The 22,795-nt window shown below is 37.1% G+C and overlaps 1 protein-coding gene across 1 annotated transcript; it reads left to right on the top strand.

Moving 5' to 3' along the window:
* Window positions 1–5,164: 5,164 nt before the first annotated feature.
* On the top strand, window positions 5,165–21,741 carry LOC121422958 (mucin-2-like). Its single transcript, XM_041618208.1, has 7 exons — window positions 5,165–5,509; window positions 7,009–7,233; window positions 11,559–12,854; window positions 14,928–15,158; window positions 16,890–17,052; window positions 21,005–21,129; window positions 21,465–21,741. Exons 1-7 carry the CDS (start codon window positions 5,470–5,472, stop codon window positions 21,734–21,736), a joined length of 2,352 nt encoding a protein of 783 aa, XP_041474142.1. The 5' UTR covers window positions 5,165–5,469; the 3' UTR covers window positions 21,737–21,741.
* The last annotated feature ends 1,054 nt before the right edge of the window (window positions 21,742–22,795 follow it).

Genomic DNA, 22,795 nt, shown 5'->3' with positions numbered 1-22,795 from the left:
TCTTCTTTTACATCTATAAACATCGACTTCTACATCTACTTCTACATCTACCTCTGTTTCTACATCTATATACATCTACTTCTACATCTACTCCTATATACATCTACTTCTACATCTACATCTCCTATATACATCTATATACATCTAATTCTACATCTACATCTACTCCTATAAACATCTATATACATCTATTTCTACATCTACGTCTATATATATCTACCTCTACATCTACATCTATATACATCTACTTCTACATCTACTTCTACATCTACTCCTACATCTTATACATCTACATCTTCTTTTACATCTATAAACATCTACTTCTACATCTACTTCTACATCTACTCCTACTTCTACATCTATATACATCTAATTCTACAGCTACTCATATATACATCTACTTCTACATCTACATCTATATACATCTACTTCTACATCTACTTCTACATCTACTTCTATATACATCTACTTCTACATCTAAATCTACATCTTCTCCTACATTTGCTTCTACATTTATATACATCTACTTCTTCATCTACTTCTACATCATACTCCTATATACATCTACTTCTACATCTATATCTACTTCTACATCTATATCTACATACATCTACTTCTACATCTACATCTATATACATCTATTTCTACATCTATATACATCTACTTCTACATCTATATACATCTACTTCTACATCTACTCATACTTCTATAGCTATATACATCTAATTCTACAGCTAGGCCTACTCCTATATACATCTACTTCTACATCTACATCTATATACATCTACATCTACTTCTACATCTACTCCTATATACATCCACATCTACTTCTATACATCTTTATACATCTACTTCTACATATACTTCTACATCTACATCTTCTCCTATATACATCTACATCTACATCTACTCCTATATACATCTATATACATCTATTTCTACATCTACGTCTATATATATCTACCTCTACATCTACATCTATATACATCTACTTCTACATCTACTCCTACCTCTACATCTACATCTATATACATCTACTTCCACATCTACTCCTACTTCTACATCTACATCTATATACATCTACTCCTATATATACATCCCCTTCTACATCTACTTCTACATCTATATACATCTACTCCTATATACATCTACTTCTACACCTACTTCTACATCTATATACATCTAAATCTACTTCTACATCTTCTTCTATATACATCTACATCTACTCCTATATACATCTACTTCTACATCTACTTCTATATACATCTACTTCTACATCTACTTCTATATACATCTACTTCTACATCTACTCCTATATACATCTACGTTTACATCTACATCTATATACATCTACTTCTACATCTACTCCTACTTCTACATCTATATACATCTACTTCTACATCTACATCTTTATACATCTACTTCTACATCTACTTCTACATCTATATACATCTACTTCTACATCTACTTCTACATCTATATACATCTATTTCTTCATCTACGTCTACATCTACTCCTATATACATCTACTCCTACTTCTACATCTACATACATCTACATTTACTTCTACATCTACTCCTATATACATCTACTTCTACATCTACTTCTACACCTACATCTACTCCTTTATACATCTACTTCTACATCTACTCCTACATCTATATACATCTACATCTACTTTTACATCTACTTCTAGAAGTAGATGTAGATGTATATAGGAGTAGATGTAGAAGTAGATGTAGATGTATATAGATGTAGATGTAGAAGTATATGTATATAGGAGTAGGCCTAGCTGTAGAATTAGATGTATATATATATATATATGTAGAAGTATGAGTTGATGTAGAAGTAGATGTAGATGTATATAGATGTAGATGTAGACATATATAGACGTAGATGTAGAAATAGATGTATATAGGAGAAGATATAGATGTATAAGTAGATGTATATAAGAGTAGCTGTAGAAGTAGATATAGATGTATATAGATGTAGATGTAGAAGTAGATGTATATATAGATGTAGATGTAGAAGGGGATGTATATAGATGTAGATGTAGAAGTAGATGTATAAAGATGTAGATGTAGAAGTAGATGTAGATGTATGTAGATGTAGAAGTAGGAGTAGATGTATATAGGAGTAGATGTATATAGATATAGATGTAGAAGTAGATGTATATAGATGTAGAAGGGGATGTATATAGATGTAGATGTAGAAGTAGATGTATATAGATGTAGATGTAGAAGTAGAAGAGAATGTATACAGATGTAGAAGAAGATGTAGAAGGGGATGTAGATGTAGACGTAGATAAGACTAGCAGTAGAAGTATTGTAAAAGTAAATAAAGTATAGAAGTAGATGTAGAAGTAGATGTAGAAGTAGAAGTAGTAGTAGATGTAGAAGTAGATGTAGATGTAGAAGTAGATGTAGAAGTAGATGTAGAAGTAGATGTAGAAGTAGATGTAGATGTAGAAGTAGATGTAGAAGTAGATGTAGATGTAGATGTAGAAGTAGATGTAGTAGTAGATGTAGAAGTAGATGTAGATGTAGAAGTAGATGTAGAAGGATGTAGTAGTAGATGTAGAAGTAGATGTAGATGTAGAAGTAGATGTAGAAGTAGAAGTAGGAGTAGATGTAGAAGTAGGAGTAGATGTAGAAGTAGGAGTAGATGTAGTAGTAGATGTAGAAGTAGAAGAGGTAGAAGTAGATGTAAAAGTATAGATATTAAAGTAGATGTATATAGAAGCATATAGATGTAAATGTAGAAGTAGATGTAGAAAAATGGATGCAAATGTATAGAAATAGAATGTAGAAGTAGAGGTAGAAGTAGAGGTCGATGTAGAAGTATAGAGGTAGAGGTAGAAATAGATGTAAATGCAAAAGTTGATGTAGAAATAGATGCAGACGTCAGGCACTGAAAAAAATGTTATTTTTACACAAAGAACATCCCCCTCGCGAACGTGTACTGTGCCCCTTTCATCGAAAGAGGACCCTATTTAGGTGTTACCAAGTGCCCTTTCTCGTAAATAAGTGCCATTTGTTTTTCAAAAATGCCCCCTCACGGACATGTTTTGCGCCTTTTTCAACTGAGAATGACCCGTTTTATGTGTTAGCGACTGCCATATCTCGCATCATAGCCATAGGCGGCGGAAGCAGGGGGGGACCGGGGGGACACTGGTCCCCCCTAAATTTGGAGTGGGGGACGGCCCCCCCCCTAAATTTTTAGTTGATAAACTTTTTTTTCTTGTCAAATTTTTTACCTGTGTCCATCACAAAATTTCAAGTGGACCCCTCCCTAAATTTTTTGGCTTCCGCCGCCAATAATCAGTGCCAACTTTTACCCACCAAAAAAATTTCCTCACGCACGTGTTCTGTGCCCCTTTCACATGAGAATGATCCGTTTTATGCCGTTAGCAAGTTCCCCTTTGCCATCTTATAGGTGCCTGTTCTTCATGTCAGATAAGTTGTCCTGAAAAAACCCATTCTTTTCGTGGCCGACGAGCGCCCGGTTTCTTTATTTATCGTCGTTCTGCTTCCTTCTGTAAGTGCATAATGAATAAAAAAAAACTTGTTAAAATAATCCTATGTGTCTTAAGTTTCATGAGTCATGTGAGTTGGGTAGATAAGTATTTTTTTTCTTTGTTTTAACATCATGGCCGTACGCAGCGGGGGAAGGGGAGTTGACCCCCACCGAAATTTTGAAAACTCATATTATTTTACTGCAGATTTTCACAAAATTCACCAAAAGTATGCACAAAATACATTTTCACTTAAAAAAATGCAAAAGCCCCTCAATTATAAGCTTGGTCGCTTTGTTGAATCGCTTTCGATTTTTTTCTCCAAAAAATGCTTGCTCCGCCTCCCCTCCCCTGCAAAAAAAATCTGCATAAGGCCATATTTACGATAGTGCTCTTACGAAAGAAAAGGTGCCCTTTTTTCTTGTGCCTTCCCTTTTAACTTCGTTCCGCCGCCCCCCCCCCTAGAAGTATATGTAGAAGGAAGTAGATATAGATGTAGAAGAAGATGTAGAAGTAGAAGTAGTTGTAAATGTAGGCCTAGTAGATGTAGATACAGAATTAGATGTCAAAATAGACGTACACGTGGAAGAAAAAGTAAAAGTAGAAGTGCATGTGGTGTAGATGTAGTAGAGTAGTAGTTTAAAAAAATGTTAAAAAGGAGGTAGAATAATAAGCAGATGAATAGATTGAGAAGCAGAAATCAATATAGAAGTAGAAGTAGGAATAAAAGTAGAAATAGAAGCAGATGTATTATAAGAGGAAGAGGAATTATCAATCAATCAATATTGCTATTTAGTAAACGTCTATGTAGCAGAATAAAGAGGCATAATGGTTTTTAATGTATTCTTGATGATATATCGCATCTGTCAATCATGTCAATGTCTTTCTGTTTATTCACTCTTTTGAAACATTCGAGAGAAAAAAGAACATGAAATGGATATATGATGACACGATCAATATTTGAGGTATAATTCCCGCTCTTTTAATTAAAACAGCAATCAAAATCACTTACGTTCACCAGGGAGCGTAATCGCAATTTATGACATGTCTTTGAAATAAAAAGAAATGAGGACGTATTTCGTGATTTTGTTTCCTTTTGCCCAACCTATATTATTTCATGAAATATTCATAACAGGTTTTTCGTTGCTATGACGACTGTCATAGAATCGACCATTACCAGCGATTTTGCCAGACAGATACGACGCTGTCAATAATACGCCATCCATTATACGTTATTATAATTCTGCCATTTTCATTTTCTGAATATATAAACAAAATAAAAGCATGTAAATTCTTCTACGTTGTTTCTCTCAAGCAAGGCTGAAACCAGGGCTGGCAGAAAAAAAATCGCTAAAATTTTCCTTAATTGCTCGCTTATGCATCATTAATAACTTTCTGATCGTACTTTTTTGGGGCATAAAAGAAAACAGGGATAAAAATCATACATCTTTGATGTATTTGATTTGTGTATTCACTCTCTTTTTTCGCTCTTTCCTATTAAAAAAAAAGGTTTACTCTCATTTTCATTTTCAAACGGAGGTGGTGACTCCTCGACCGGGATTTGTTCGTCTTCTGAGATATCTGCTTTAGGTGTTTTGGCGATCTAGTCTTCATTTTCAAAGATTTCACCTTTTTAGAATTCAGATCCTTATATGAAATTCATCGTGAGTATAGGGATATAGGCCTATATATAATCCTGAAGTTTTATTATCTGATTATAGGACTTAACTAAAAAACAGATTTTTTTTCCATGAAGGGAGACGAATTACAAGCCCGACGAACGGTTAATATCAATACAAATTCCTTTTGATTATCTTATGGATGTTTTCGACAAGCAACATTGTCGAGTTTGTTAACCTGTATACGATTCGTCATCATCGTTATTGCTGTTGTTTTTGTCGTCGTCGTCTTCGTCACCAAGCTCTGATTTATGAGAGAAAATCCGACCTTACACAATGAAAACTTTTTCTGAGACTTGCACCATCCTTATAATGGGTACGTATCGCTCCTTTTTTAAAGGTTTATATTCTAACAGGCGGATCCAGGGGAGGGGCACAGTCGGCCCGTGCCTGCCCCCCCCCCCTTTGAGATGCACAATTAAAATTTGGAATGTAAAACAAAATTTTACTCGGCAAAATATGTCCCCCTCCCTTTGAAAAATCCTGGATTCGCCCCTGGATATAGGCCTATTCTGTACTTTGTTTCTGTGATTTTTTTCTATTTCATGAATTAATATTCTTTGACAGGTAGAGAATACAAGAATGAAGTAGGGAGGGATAGAGAAATAATCTATATGAAAATGTCAGGGGAAATGGGGCGAGGAGGGGGCATGTGACTTAAATAGACAGATAGATGGAGTGAGGAAGATGCTACTGTTCCCGCCGCGTAGCCAGAAGCGATGGGGCGGTCGTCCCCCCAAAACAAAAGGAAGTAAAAGGAGAAGGGAAAACCAAAGTGAAATTTTGAATGTAAAAATGGCGTTAAAACAGAAGTGTGCCCTCCCCCCTTTTGAAACTGAAGACTTTTCTTTTGCTTGTCAAACTTTTTCGTGGACGAAATACCCTCAATTTTTGGTTTCCCCCGTCCCCTTTTTTTTTGCTTGTCAATTATTTCCGTGGACGAAATCCCCTTAATTTTTGGTTAAACATTTTTTTGCTTGTCAAAATTTTCATCGGGAAAATGTGCCCTCACCTTTTGAAAAATCCTGAATCCGCCCCTGGATATAAATCTATTCTGTACTTTGTTTCTGTGATTTTTTTTGCAGAAACCGCAGCCATCAAAGTGGTAGGCAATAGATGATACTTTTGAGTACAAATCATGTATTGATATAAATTGTTATTATTGCTAGGTTTGATTTTTGACCTTTAGTGTTCTTTGATTGATACTATTCACCCTATAAATCAGAATGATTCCTGTTTCTAACCTTCACCTCAGTGGAAGATCCAGGGGCACATCCGGCCTCTGCCCCCTTTTGAGAGCCATAATCAATTTTTTAAATGTAAATATGGTGTTTCTTAAACAAGCGTCCCCCTTCTTTGAAAGTCGCAGCGGCTTATATGTCGTTCATGCAAAGCCGAGGACCCTTTTTTTTTGCTTGTCAAATTAAAAAAAAAAATCCTCGGGAAAATGTGCCCCCTTTTTAAAAAAAATCCTGGATCCGCCCCTGGTTCTACTTCTTAGATATCAAACACATGTCGATAATGCTCATTGTTCAATGGAGGAGGAGAAGAAGGTACACTGGAAAAGGAGGAGGAGGGAAATATAAGAAAACATATATGTTCATATACCCTGACGTAGAAATTAGAATATGCCTGCACTTTCTTGTATTTCTTTGTTCCATAGGACAATGCAGAGACAATTACGCAGCTACGCTTTTTTTTAAAGAGATCAACCAATAACAGAATGAATGCAAAAATAGTGATAAAAGCACAATATTAAACCTAAACTCCTCTTGGATAATACTCTTGCCAATTTCTTTTTTCAAACATTTTCAGTTGGAACTGCATTCATTAACCCCTCGGATGGGACGCATACGAGTTGCAACAAAGAGCTTACGATACCAACATTTTCCCCGTGCGGTCATGTGAAGGACGGTCGCGGTGAACTCGTCCAGACCATCCAGGTTCTAGTCCCCATCTCATCGTACATGACTAGCAGGTGCGGAGGGGGGCGGAGAATGTTTGGCGTTGAATGGGGGCATAGAATTTGCCGATTTAAAGGTGCGTAAAATAACTTCATTTCATATACATTATGTTTTGAACGGTATCATTGATTTGCGCAATTTATATGAAAATATCAATATTGGAAGGAAAAAAAATAAATGCTTTCTTGGATCACGTGGATTGAAGTGAATTAAATAAAGTGATTCAGTAATAATGGGAGTTTATGAGAATAATTTGTTACGAAATTTCCAGAGAAGATTATTACTATTTTTTTTTAATGGGGGCGGAGACGACAAAGCACTCAATTGATTTTGTATTGTAGTAGTTCAAGGCGAAGTTTTTAGGGGAAATTGGGAAGAGAAATGGAGTGATAGGGGGCTGGGGTTGGATCACTATAAATGAATTAGGAGGGAGATATCCATGCCCATGCAGACAGGAAGAGAATACAAGAATAAAGTAGGGAGGGATAGAAAAAAAGTATTTATATGAAAATGTCAGGGGGCGAGGAGGGGGCATATGACTGAAATAGATGGAGTGAGGGGTGGAATGAAGGAGGAGATGTTAATATTCCCAGCGCGTAGCCAGAAACGGTAGGGCGGTCGCCCCCCCCAAAAAAAAAGGAAGGAAGAAAAGAAAGAAGGGGGTAGCTTTGTGGGTGTTCCTATTTTCCTCAAAAGCGTAAAACCAAAGTGAAATGTTCCCACTGTCTGTACGTTCATTTAAAAAAATAGCTTCTGCGCTTCGCGTGAGAAGAAGTAATCATCATACATCTTATCCCTTGTTTGCTCATTTATAACTTCGAACACGAGTTTCATTATCACAGCACGTCAAATGAATTCGAGATATAGCTACGTGTACTAGAAATGCGCTCTTCTTTTGTTTAAAGTTTCATGAAACATGACAAATTCGCATTTCGTGCTTCGCCCAGAGGTTGGGGGAGAACCTCTACCCCCCTATACCTCCCTTCACCTTCTTAAATTGTATGCATTTATAACTTCAAACACGAGTTTCATTATCACAGCAAGTCAATCGAATTCGAGATATAGGTACATGTACTAGAAATGCGCTCTTCTTTTGTTTAAAGTTTGATGGAATATGACAAAATTCGCATTTCGTGCTTCGCCCAGAGGTTGGGGGAGAACCTCCACCCCACCTCCACCTCCCTACACCTTCTAAAATTGTATCCTGGCTACGCGGTTGACATGCACCATTGCTATATCGGTACTATTGTGTTTAGCCAAATAGAAAAAAATATATGAATATGATGAGAAATCAATTTTTAATTAATTTTCATAACATTTTTTGTGGTCTGCTGTTTTTTTATTATGATGTCACGTAGAGAGTTCGATAGTAGAAACTATCGCTTCATGAAAACAAAAGAAAAATCAATTGCATGAGGCCTTTTTAAAAAGGTATTTTTGTCATCGAATGTCTATATTATATCAACATCATTTGCGGAAAATGTGATATAGCAATACATCACTTGACATTGATGACAATTGAAAACTAAAACGCAAAGGGAAAGGTCTGTCATATCAAAATATTTATTGATAGTAGTTGTCAGTAGTTACAACAGGTCTACGTTTTGTTACCTTTTTTGTAAATTAAAACGACACACCAAACTACACAATCTCAGTGAGGTTTGGCCTGTAAATATCCCCAACAATATATATTCTTATCAAGAATTAAATATTACCTTGTTAATTTTGATGGAATTTTAAATTCATTTTATTGTGATGCTGTATAGAAAAAAAATCTTAAATGTTTTAGATGTTTTCTGAAAAAAAAAAAATTCATTGACATTTAAAGATCTTACATCAATGTTTATTATTCCCGTTTTTTCACGGGTTCGGATGATCATTATACGCCTATCCACCCCAGTTTATTTAATGGATAATAAGGAGCATTTAACGGAAGTAACATACTAAAAAAATTACGAGTACGAAATTCAAATGAATAGATGGATAAATCAGATAAGAGAGTAAATGGAATTACAAAGTCCAGAGCTGCACATTTTCATAATTTTCACCGATAGACGAGTATATACTCCTTGTTTTAACTGTAAAAATAAATTTCAATTTGAATGTGAAAACAATTAAACTAATTATATATCTCTTTATTTATTTAAAGAGGATTCTTAATGCAGGGAACACACACATAGTTTCTGTCGTGTCATGCTCGTGTATTTATAATCTAGGCTATTGGTGCAAAAAATAGCCAATTTTGTTAATTCAGTTCCAACCTTTTAGCACTTTTCTTAGCAACGGTTACTAGGTAACAAATTTACCCTAACAACGGGCATTTTGAGGGCAGCTTCTACCCTGGAAACCCCTATACCTCTGTTTGCCACTTTAGAAATAAACCAGACACAACAAAAATGCCCCTACAAAAAATATAAAGTATTTCCTTTTACATGTTTTAAATGCATTATTGCAACATAAATATCAGTGGTGAACTCCGGATGAGCAGTAGGCGATAACAGCATTATATAGAACTGAAATTACAAATATCGGGGGCACCCACACATCAAGTTCCATGTATACGGTGGTGATCAAATACGTACATAGGACCTAAAGCTATTATCTGTCATATTTGTGGTGACATTGAATACGTGAGCGCGAAGCGCGAGCTGAATTTTTTTCATTTTCAGACCTAAAAAGGTACGTTTTTGAAGGTTACACTTCGTAATTCCAAAGGTTCTTTATTCCGAAAGTTCGTAGTTCCGGAACACGTAAATTACCTATACCTCGATGTTCGTTTATCCGAAAACGTAAAAGGGTTCATTAATCCGAACATTTGTGGCGTTATTCCGAAGGCTCGTTATTCCGAAGGTTCGATAATCCGAAAACGAAATAAGGTTCGATGTTCCGAAGGTTCGATAGTCCGAAAACGAAATAAGGTTCATTAATCATTTAGTTATCGGACAAACAAACCTTCGGAATTACGAACCTTGTTTCGTTTTCGGATTAACAAACCTTCGGAATTACGAACCTCACTTCGTTTTCGGACTAAGGAACCTTCAGAGTTACGACTAATTTCGTTCGTTTTCGGACTGAACCTTCGGGATTACGAACCTTCGGAAATACGAACCTTCGGAATAAGGAACCTTCGGAATATCCGAAGCTTCGGAATAACCGAAGCTTCGGAATAACGAATGTATGCGGTTTTTTAAATGGATCTATTTCATGGAATTTAGACATACATGTAGAATCGATGAAGATACTACCCGAGAGTGAGGTCACACGATCAAGGTAAAATGTCATTTCGGCTCGGTGAACTTTGAACATGTTTGACGAGTCAACATCGGAATGTTAACCTAAATTAAAGGTTAAGTTTTTGAATTGCCGTCATTACTCTCAAGGTATATAGAAGACAAAAGGGAAATCAAGATTCACTGATTGTCTTGCATGAAATTCAGGTCACATGACCAAGGTCGAATTCATTTAAGGTTCGATGAAGTTTTTTTTTATTATCATATGAATGGTGCTATTTGTGAATAATAACTCATCTTATCAAAGACAGTGTTGAATGATGTAATACAGACAAGACTGTCAGAGGCGTTCCACTTGTCTCCTTGTCACCTTGGTCGTAACTCCACCCCCCCATATGTACTCCAGTGTCTAGGCCCAATCTCATTGTAAATTTCACTTGAAGTATGGGATAGGCCCTTGTACAAAATATCCCCCTCCCCAAAGGTGCGCGGTTGCAAAGGAAACTGGAAACACTATCAATAACAACATCAAAGAATACCCAAGCTTGAACTCCTTTATATTTAAATTCAAATAGTTTCTCCAAGATAATCACTAATCGATTTAACTCTTCATCACTCAAACACCAATACTTTGGATACCCTTATCGTACGCCAAGCATTCCCTTTGTTTTCCTGTAGATTCCTGCTGATCAGCGGGTTCCGTTGTGAGTGCCGGAGCATGATTCTGGAGACCTTTCATCTGTCTCTTTACCATTTCCTATTTCTATTTTAATATTTTTTATTCCTAATTTTCCCTTTTAACTGGTTTTATGCTCAAGTTTTCATGGAAATATAACGTGATTTAGAGGGGGTAGCCTGGCCTGGGAAAGAAACCGGGGCTCCCTTTTGAGTAATCTAGGACCAGTATATACAGCTGACTAAATGGATGTAATTAGTAAAGAAGTGGAAAGTTGACTGTATGACTAACTTTTTAGGGTAATTTTTTTTTTCTCTTCCTCTCTTTCTTTGGTTCTTTCTTTCTTTCTTTCCTTTCGTTCTTTCTTTCTTTCTTTTCTTCTTTAATCTTCTTCTCCTCCTCCTCCTCCTTCTTCTTCTTCTTCTCCTCCTCCTTCTTCTTCTTCTTGTCCTTCTTCTTCCTTTTCTTTTTCTTCTTCTTTTACTGTGTTTTCAGGCAAATCAGAAGAAAACACTACCATGCAAATGACATCAACCGATTCTTCTTCGGCAGAATCGGTGACATTTGTCGTTGGATCAACCACAGCAGAAACAACACCTGCAACATCAAATATTCTGGACACCGATAAACCACAGACAAAAAGTTCAAATGTTACCGAATTCACCTCTGGAAAAGACGTTGCATCGGCAACCCCACTCCCCAATTCAGCGCAGGCAACATCTCGATCTGTGTCATCAACCCACTCTAAGATGATTTCATCTGCCGCAAACAAAATAACTGGGGACTTTGCTACAACTGAAATATCCACACCAACTCCAACCTCTCAACAACAAATACCAAAATCCACCGGTCCAAAGTTGACAGGAGCAGACACGTCGCAAACTCCTGACGGATTTACCACAAATGGAACACCGATAATTACAACCGAAAAACCATCAACTACAGCCACTGATACACCAGTTACAGCTCAAACAACAGCGCTAACATCAGAAACTGCAACTGATGCGCCGATAATGACTGTGACAGCACAAACGCCAACAACAGTTTCAAATCAAATATCATCGGTCATTACAACTGAAGAATCGTTATCAACCACAACTGAAGCATCTACAGCACTAGCCACAACTACAATACCTACAGTGTTGACAACTCCAACACACAAAACAACCACCACCACTACCAAAAGTGAATCACTTACAACTGTCACTACTCCAACACAGATAGCAACAACCACAACCGAACCATCTATAACACCAGTCACAACTCCAATACCTACAGCTGACACAAATCCTACAACGGCAACAGCAGCTACAACAACCACAACAAAACCACCTACAATTGTCACAACTCCAACACAAATAGCAACAACCACAACTGAATCTCCTACAGCACCAGTCACAACTCCAATACCTACAGCTGACACAAATCCTACAACGGCAACAGCAGCTACAACAACCACAACAAAACCACCTACAATTGTCACAACTCCAACACAAATAGCAACAACCACAACTGAATCTCCTACAGCACCAGTCACAACTCCAATACCTACAGCTGACACAAGTCCTACAAGAGCAACCACAACAAAACCACCTACAACTGTCACGACTCCAACACATATAGCAACAACCACAACTGTATCCCCTACAACACCTGTCACAACTCCAATACCTACAGCTGCCACAAGTCCTACAACGCCAACTACGCCAACTACAATGACTGGAACAACCCAAATAACAACGGTGGGCTCAACTGAGATGAAATGTGCAACAGTACACGACAATTGTAAAGGTAAGTACATCTATCCAACGCCACCCGCCCTTGATTCGTCTTAAAGTCTGGTGACGCTCTTCACAGTGTTGAATTGTTTAATCAGGGACTTCCCTGGTTTAATATTCCCGAATTCCTAGAGTTTTGTTTTTCAACAATTATCTGGGGTGGACTTGACCTTTAAAGAGATTGTCTCCTTTTAAAGTCTTAATATAAAACATTCCGAGACAGTGCTTACGTTCACATCAGTGGATTGGTGAGATAGGTATGCTCTTTATGAATTCCTGAAAACGGTCCTTAAAATTTTCCCTTTACTGGTCTGAATACTTTATCAGAAATTTTCAGCTTGCGCTTCGCGCTCGCATCATTTAGTAAGTGAAATGCGTATGGTCTTAGTAAATTTTTACAAACAAGCCTGAGAATGCCCCTCTTCAGGTCTGAACTTCAAAAATTTCAGCTCACGCTTCGCGCTCGCAGTATTTGTTTAGTGAGATATATATATATCATGTTCATGGTTACAATGAGTACAAAAAGTGCTTCATGTGTTTAAGGTGTAATTCTTACAAAATCAGCAAGCGCTTGACGCACGCAAAAGATGACTGGTGAGATATGTATGCTCTTCATTAATTCCTAAAAATTAGTCCTTTTGTCCCTGTTTGGGTTAATATCTACAAAAATTTTACCTCACGCTTCGCGCTCGCATTGTTGGTTAAGTGAGACAGGTACGTATCATGATTACAAAAAATGCTTATCTCCTTTTTTAGGTCTGAATTTCAAAACTTTTCAGCTTGCGCTTCGTGCTCGCATTATTTAATAAGTGAGATGCATATCTGTTTAATGACACAGTCCTTAAAATACTTCTATCAGTATACCTGGCAATTGAGCGCCAAATGCCGTGCCCCACGGTACGCCACTGTTTCCGGATAAACCAAATAAATGGATATGCTATATACATTTTGCTATACTTGATTGTATAACAACAAAAACAAACAAACAAACAACCAAAGCAGTTACACGACCTGCGAGTCAAGTTACTTTGCTATCTCGTGGTCGTGTCTCACGCCTTGTAATCAAGGGATCATTTCATGAAAGGACATATCAGACGTTTTATCCGACATCCGACAGTTACCATAGCTACAGTGCTTCTCAGCCAATCAAAATCAAGGAAAGATGTCAGATCTGACAACTTGTCGGACAAAATATGTTGATGAAACGCCCCCGAGATGGTCGTGTGATCGATTTCCCATCGAGGCCAAGCGTCCTTTGACAAATAAGGCATTAATCCTTCCTTTGTCAATCTCCCGGGGGGGGGGGCCACTTCCATTCACGAGTGGATACCATGCGCGACCATGAGGTCTCGAAAAGCACCCTAAAAACGTAATTACCATATTCTCAAAATGCACCCCTTAACAAGTATTGGCGTGTGAAACACTACCCTTAACAAGTATTGGAAACAAAACGATGCTCTTCAGTTGGCAAATATTCCCTGAAATGAACCCCTAAACAAGTACAGGAATGTTTTATTGTTACGGGTCCTTCGGTCGTCGGCTTTACCTTATAGTGGTTTAGTACGACCCCACCTTCTACACCTCGCGCAAATCGGACTCTAAACACGAAGTTTTGGGGCAAAAAAAGTCATTCTTTATAAAACATTTTAATTTTGTTTAATCATCCCCGCAAATTCGACCCTAAACACGTAATTTTCCAAGCGAAATAGATACCCTTTTTTCATTATTTTTGTGTTTTTGACACCCTTATCACGTTACGTACGTAACGTGCCCTATCGTGAAAAAGACATCCTTTTTACGTGTTTTTTTGGTCGCGCGTGGTATCCACTCGCCAATGTAAGTGGCCCCCCCGGGGTCAATCTCCACCCAGCCTCGAGACTGGTTGGTATACTCCCCGGGGAGTGGATGGTGTGCATGCATCGTGTGCGAGGATGGCTGAATGAATCCGATGATGCACATGTCTAATGCACTTTATTAACCGGAATATGAAGCAAATTTTCAGCCTACCCCCAAATATCAAAATTCCCAATTTAAAAGATGTATTTATAAATACCTCCTTCAACCATTTCATTTTGTTTTATCTCAGTGTTCGTTACTGACCATCAAGACAAGCGTATCCTCTGGGCCGATCTACACGGACTACAGAGACTCAAGTTTTCGGTCTTCAAGACTCTTTCTGGAAAACCTTCGGATGTTAATTTTGACACGGTAGAACAAAAGTTGTACTGGTCGGACAACGATAATAAAAGGATCTGGCGTGCTGATCCTCTACCAGACTCCATTCCGGAACACGTTACTATGGAAAATACGGATGATAGTAAGTAGAATGCGACGAGCGAGTTTTCGCACGGCTACGCAAAACGCTTTCAAGAACTCAGAAAATGTATTGTCAAATTCTCTTCATGACAATGGGCAACCAAGAAATCTTTGTCGAAAATTGCTGAATTAAAACAGATCAGTTTTGTCCTGGACTGTAGACATACGACATATTTGAAACTTTTCGTCATCTCCAAAATTAAGGACGAACTGCTGTTACGGTTTACCTATTTTCGACAAAGACCACGACAGTTCTTATTAGACAGGCATTTTCATTATATTTACTGTGTTCTAGACTTCGTTCTTCGTGGCGGTGAGAAAACTAGTTTTATCTCTTCCTCGTTTTCAATTACTACGATCGTCGTACGATGGGTTTTGGGTTGCATTGTAAGAGGCTGTGGGGTAGAAGTTTTGTGTTCACATTGTTCACGGTCATCATACGGATATCTTTCGTTAAAGCGACCACACACCTTACGATTGGTCTGCGATCCGATTTCAAAATAAAATGTAGAATTCGATGGAATATCTACTGTGTATTGTTTTAAATCATCGTACGAATACCCATGTTCAAATCTGTGACTATGCTATCATCCTTCTTAGAATAAAAGCGAAATTAATATCTAGTCGTAATGACGTTATAGCAGTCGTACGATTGGCTACGATTTGAAACTAATTTGGCCTTATATTCCAAAATAAACGCTTGGAATCTTTAAAAATGGTTATATTAGTATTCTTTCAATTAATTTTAACCTCAAATAAAATGATATGTTAAATTCACATTTTCAGAAAATGAGCAAAATGCGATTTGTTCCAAAATCGGATCGCGAACAGTCGTAAGGTGTGCGGTGGCCTTTAGGCATCGTGGAGGGCAAAGAGAAATACACACAGAGGCACGCACTGCGGAGTTTTTACGATGACCGTATGCTGATCGTATGGTAACCCTGCGCTGATTTTCATTCAGTATACACCGTTTCATGCCCCTTCATTGATCATACGAATTCTGTATATTGAACGACATGATATAATGGGGGCCGACAAAATCAAGTCCTAATTTCTGTACGAGAATACAGGCTTACAAACGGCAATGCATGCAGTCATATTTGATAAGATTGATGATAATGATGATGATGAGGAGGAGGAAGACGATCAGCACCTGGGATATCGTACAATGTATGGGCATTATTATGATTAGCACGAAAAAAAAAGATTATTGTACGGACATCCCACTATCACCGCAAGAACATCGTACGGCATCTTCATCTTTGGCCCTCTTTGATGACCGATCAACACATATTGTCATACGATGGTCTCTAATAACGAAAACACAACCATGCGTCTACGATAGATACCAAAAGCCGTACACTACTCCATCGATGATCGTGTCGTGATGCCACATGGCTACTTACGGTACCTCCGGATGCTAATACTGCATGGTTCCCTCTGTCATGCACGATTGACGCCACGATTAAAACGGCGGTCTTGATCGTGGAGTAATCGTAGTGATCCTATCAGATCACTCGTGGCAATCGTGTTAATCGTAGAAAAAATTTCAAAGGTTCAAAAATTTTCGCGGTCAGCTACGAAAGGCAAATCAATCGTCGGAAAATCGTAACAGCGGGAACTAGGTATTAGCATGCGCAGCTACCGTAAGTAACCGCATGGCCGAAGCATAAACGAAGCATTACATGCGGACAGTTTCATACAATATATCACCCTGGATCCCTTTTCACAGAACCTCTTGGGATTGTTATCGCTGAGCAGGCCCGTTATTTGTACTGCACCTACGAGAGCAAAGGATGGATTCATCGTGTGACGCTTGGAGATCCGAACAGTGAGACACCATTTGAGGAAAATATAGACAAAGCCAGGGCCTTGGCCATCGACGAAGTTAACGGGTATGCTGGCTATTGTAGGCCGGGGGGGGGCGCACTTCCATTGACGAGTGGATCGTGACCATGGGGTTTCAAAAAGCACCCTAAATGAGTATTTACCATGTTCTGAAAATGCAATCCTTCGCAAGTATTGGCGTGTGAAACCCTACCCTCAGGGGCCGCGGAACGATTTTCAAAGTGTGTGTGTGTGTGTGTGTGGGGAGGGGGCTGAGCATTAAAAAAAATCACAATTATAATCATTTTTACGTTTTTGTACACGGTTTTGAAAAAGAGGGGGGCTTGCTTCCACGGCCCCTGACCCTTAACAAGTATTGGATACAAAACGGAACCCTTGACAAGTTTTCCCTGAAATGACACCCTATAAACAGCATCTTCGCTGCGATCTGCTGAAACTAATCCTTCGATCCGAGGGATTTGTCAAAATGAGGGAAACAAGTACAACGATATCTTAATTGTTATGTGATCACGGACGTCGGCTTTACTTTTACTTTCATTGGGTTTAGTACCACCCCTGGCCATACACCTCGCTCAAATCGGACCATAAACACTTATATCCGTTATAAAGTATTTCAGTATTTTTTTACCCTCGCAAATTGCCCGTAAATACATAGTTTTCCTAAATACACCCTGCTTACGTTACGTACGAAACGTGCCCTATATCGTGAAAAGAGATAATTTTTACGTTTTTTTTTTTTTGGGGGGGGGGTCACGCATTGTTATTGCATCCACTCGTCAATGGAAGTGGCCCCCTGGTATTCTAAGCATATTTTTTCTCGTTCAAAAGTTATTCACCAGGTTATTTTACAAAATTAAATAATGTCTGATAAACAATTGTTTTGTGCAATGGTTATAGCCAATAAAGTGTATTTTCCATTTTTATTACCAAACACACTTCTCACATTTATATTAGAAATGCAAAAAGTTGCTGTAGTTTTATATAATCAATCAATCAACCATGGTACCAATCAATATATATCAATCAATCAATCTAGCAATTAATCAAGCAATCAACGAATCAATCGATTCAGGCAAAATTTAACTAATCTTATAACTTGCTTGTCAGTAATTGTATTCACACATTTCAACATGCATTAGAAAAACCGGAGTATTTGGATCAACACTCGGTGCTCAGTGAAAATCTGAACTATTTTTGAACTAATCTTTACTAGTTTTTATTCGCACACTTAAATGTTTTGAAAACCCATCCAGAATATGCGTAAACATACAATTCTTGTTTAACATACGATGATAAAATATCAATTAATCTAGCAATAGTCAAGCTCAAGCTTTCATTCAAAAAATCATTCAATCAATCAATGAATCAGTCAATTATTTAGTCATCCATTCAATAAATAAATAAATCTAGCAATCATTCATTCTTTCATTCATTAAATCAATCAATCAAGCAAGCAATAAATTCAGCAATCAATCAATCAGGCAATCAGTCAATTAATTAATTAATCTATCAATCAATCATTCATGCATTCATTCATTCAATCAATCAATCAATAAATCAACCAATCAATCACTCATCCATTCATTCATTCATTCAATCAATCAATCTAGCAAACAAGCAAGCAATTAATCAATCTAGCAATCAAGCAAGCAAGCAAGCAGTCAATCAAGCAATAAATCTAGAAAATCAATCAATCAGGCAATCAATTAATTAATCAATCAATCATTCATTCATGCATTTATTCAATCAATCAATCAACCAATCAATCACTCATCCATTCATTCAATTAATCTAGGAATCAGCCAATCAACCAACCAGTCAATCAATTAATCATTCATTCTTTCATTCATTAAATCAATCAATCAATCTAGCAAGCAAGCAGGCAAGCAATAAATCTAGCAATCAATTAATCAATCAATCAATCAATCTAAGCAATAAATCAAACAATCAATGAATGAATGAATATATTAATTAGTTAATCAATCAATCAATCAATCAATCTAGCAATCAATCAAGCTTTCATTCAATCAATCATTCAATGAATCAATGAATCAGTCAATCATTTAGTCATCCATTTATTCAATAAATAAATCAATAATCAATCAATTAATTATTCAATCAATCAATCTAGCAATCAGTCAATTAAGCAAGCAATCAATCAATCAAGCAAGCAAGCAATCAATCAATCTAGCAATCGATCAATCAATCAATCTAGCAATCAATCAAGCATTCAATCAATCAATCAATCAATAAATCAGGCAATCAATCAGTCAATTTATCATTCATCCTTTCATTCATTAAATCAATCAAGCAAGCAAGCAATAAATCTAGCAATTAATCAATCAGACAATCAATCAATTAATCTATCTATCACTCAATCAATCATTCAATCATTCATTCATGCATTCATTCAATCAATCTAGTAATCAGCCAATCAACCAATCAATCAATCAATTAATCATTCATTCTTTCTTTCATTCATTAACTCAATCAATCAATCAATCAATTAATCATTCATTCTTTCATTCATTAAATCAATCTAGCAATTAAACAATCCATCAAGCAATCAATCATCCAGGCAATATTCAACCAATATCATAATTTCTTTGTCAGTAACTGTATTCACACATTTTAATATACATTAGAAATGACGGAGTATGGTGGATTAAGACTCGGCGCTCAGTGAAAATCTAACTATTCTTAATTAATTTTAAGTCGCAAACTTTAATGCTTTGATAAACCGTCTAGAATATGCGTACTCTCACAATTCTTTTTAACATACAAGTATAAAATATAAATTGAATGAAATGTCATGCGGTCAATCTTCTGCTGTTTAAGTTAATCCAAGGAGTAATTAATTTTAAATTGCAGATAGGCCTTCGTTCGCTTCCTCAACTTTTCCTTCATTCTCATCCCACAAGGATTAGTCTTACTTCGTCTACTAACCATTTGGTCTAATTTCAAATTTAAGACATTTGCCATTTTGATTCACAATTTCGTCTGATATTCATCAGGGGCCCGTTTCATTATACTGTTGTAACTTTGCTATAAAGGCAACTACCATGGAATCCTTGATTCTGATTGGCTGCTGAGCCCTGCTGCCATGGTAGTTGCCATTATGGCAAAGTTACAACTATTGCAAGTACTTTATGAAACCGAACGGGCCCCTGATCTATCATCACTCGGTTTATACACTGTAAAAAAAATATTGGGTAAAATTTTAACCAGCATGGGGGTAATATGTGTCCATCCAATTTGGGGCAGTATTTTACCCAATGCGGAAGCATCTTGTCCAGTAAGGTTAAAAAATAAGCAGCAATTACTTTAGAATGGGCAAATTTTTCATCACGCTGGATAAATAAAAATTCCCAAAAGAAATGCCCAATTTTGGCTGGACATAATAATTACCTCATAGAACATTTTTACCCAATACTTTTTACAGTGTATGGTTAAATGAACAGTTATGAACAAAGTTTTACAAGGTTGAAAAAAATAATGATAAGGTAAACGAAATGGAAATTAGGCAAATTAGACTAATTGGAAATAAGACTGTGGGGATATTTTTAGACTACGTGTAAAGTAGACTAAACGATAACTAGACTAAATTGATACGAGGCTAATGGCTGCCAAAGCAGTATTAGATGATAATTGAGAAATAAACCAACTTAAAAAGCAAGTGAATATAGTAGGGGTAATAAGAATACTAGCATGTTTGGCAGGGTCCACAGGGAGAATAATTTACGGAACTCAAGTGGCTACCCTTGGTAAATCATTTTTATTATTATTATTTTTATTATCATTATTATTGTTTTTATTATCATTATCATGATTATTATATTATATTATTATCATTATCATGATTATTATCATTATCCATATTATTATTATTATCATTATCATCATTATTATTAGTAGTAGCAGCAGCAGTAGTAGTATATTATCATCATCATTTTTATTAGTATTAACCGTAATTAATTGATTAATCGGTATTAATGACAGGTACCTCTATTGGAGCCGACATGAAGGAATTGATCGAAAACGATTGGATGGTTCTGGTAGCAAACAAGTGGTTTTAGCATTGCCAGAATTCTCCAAGTTATTTGGACTAACGATCAACACTGAAGGTAATATTAAGCATTTGCCAGTTTTTGTATGTAAAAAAATATTATTTTGATGAAGGGGCGGAAGGGCTTAGCAATGAAACAAATCACCAACGTTATCATGCACAAATAGGGTGAACAAAAAAGCTTTGCTTTTTAGTGGATCCCCTCATTTCCATTTATGCTCTATCTTATACTGTTTTTTTCTGTTTTACGAAGTAAGAATGCCCTATAAAATTGTACTTGATTTGTATTGCTTTATATTACTTTGTATTATGTTTTGAATTGAAATGAAATAAAAGAATTGAAAAAAAAAATGAAATTGAAAACATTAAACTTTCCTTTCTCTCTCGCGATAGGATCTCGACTTTTCTTCTGCGATGAAAATTCGAAAAAAGCTCTGTATGTGGATCTGTGGACTAGTGATCCCCCCGTCTTACTGATTGGTTCCCAGCATAGCATGGTCTTACGTGACGTCAGCATGGACGGCAATGGAGTTCTCTACTGGCTGCAGTCTGGCTATAAACGTATTGTTGTGATGGTTGACTATCTAACGAGCACGGAATTGCTTTTTGATGCACTGGATGCATTTGTCAACCCGCAACGAATGCATATCGCCCGTATCGCATAGGCAGATCAAGGGGGGGGGCGTGCCCTTAAAAAGAAGAAGAAGAAAAAGAAGAAGGGGGAATAAAAATGAGAAAAACTCGAAAACATTCATAGGGATGGAACTTTATACCTTTATACATTCCCGGGGGGGGGGGGCACTTCCATTGACGAGATACCATGCGCGACCATGGGGTCTCGAAAAGCCGCATACATTCGTAATTCCGAAGCTTCATAATTCCGAAGGTTCGGATATTCCGTAGATTCGTTTTTCCGATGGTTCGTATTGCCGAAGTTTCGTAATTCCGAAGGTTCGTCATAGGCGGCGGAAGCGGGGGGGGGGGGACGTGCCCCCCTAAAATTTTTTTTGATAACCTTTTTTTTTTTTTTTTTTTTGCTTGTCAACTTTTTTTCCTGCGTCCCCCCTAAATTCACGTGGACCCCCCCTGAAACGTGTGCTGTCCCCCCTAAAATGTAGGTTGATGACCTTTTTGGGGGGCGCTTGTCAAATTTTTTACCTGTGTCCATCCCAAAATTTCAGGTGGACACCCCCTAAATTTTTTGGCTTCCGCCGCCAATGAGATTCGTAATTCCGAAGGTTTGTTAATCCGAAAACGAATTGAGGTTCGTTAGTCCGAAATTGTAATGATTAACGAACCTTATTCGTTTTCAGAGTAACGAGTCTTCAGAACAACGAACCTTATTTCGTTTTCGGATTAACGAACCTTCGGAACAACCTTATTTCGTTTTCGGACTAACGAACCTTCGGAACCTCGATTCTTATTTCGTTTTCGGATTATTGAAGCTTTGGAATAACGAACCTTCGGAATAACCCCACAAATGTTCGAATTAACGAACCCTTCTACGTTTTCGGATTAACGAACATCGAGGTATAGGCAATATACGTGTTTTTTTTTGGAATTACGAACCTTCGGAATAAAGAATCTTCGAAATTACGAACCTTCGGAATTACGAAGTGTAACCTCGAAAAGCACCCTAAACACGTATTTTCCATATTCTGAAAATGCACCCCTTAACAAGTATGGCATGTTAAACCCTACCCTTAACAAGTATTGGAAACAAA

Source organism: Lytechinus variegatus, chromosome 10, assembly GCF_018143015.1.
Source record: "Lytechinus variegatus isolate NC3 chromosome 10, Lvar_3.0, whole genome shotgun sequence".
Classification (NCBI taxonomy): Eukaryota; Metazoa; Echinodermata; class Echinoidea; order Temnopleuroida; family Toxopneustidae; genus Lytechinus; species Lytechinus variegatus.
The sequence above is the reverse complement of the archived record's forward strand: the minus strand, read 5'-3'. Positions and strand labels throughout refer to the sequence as shown.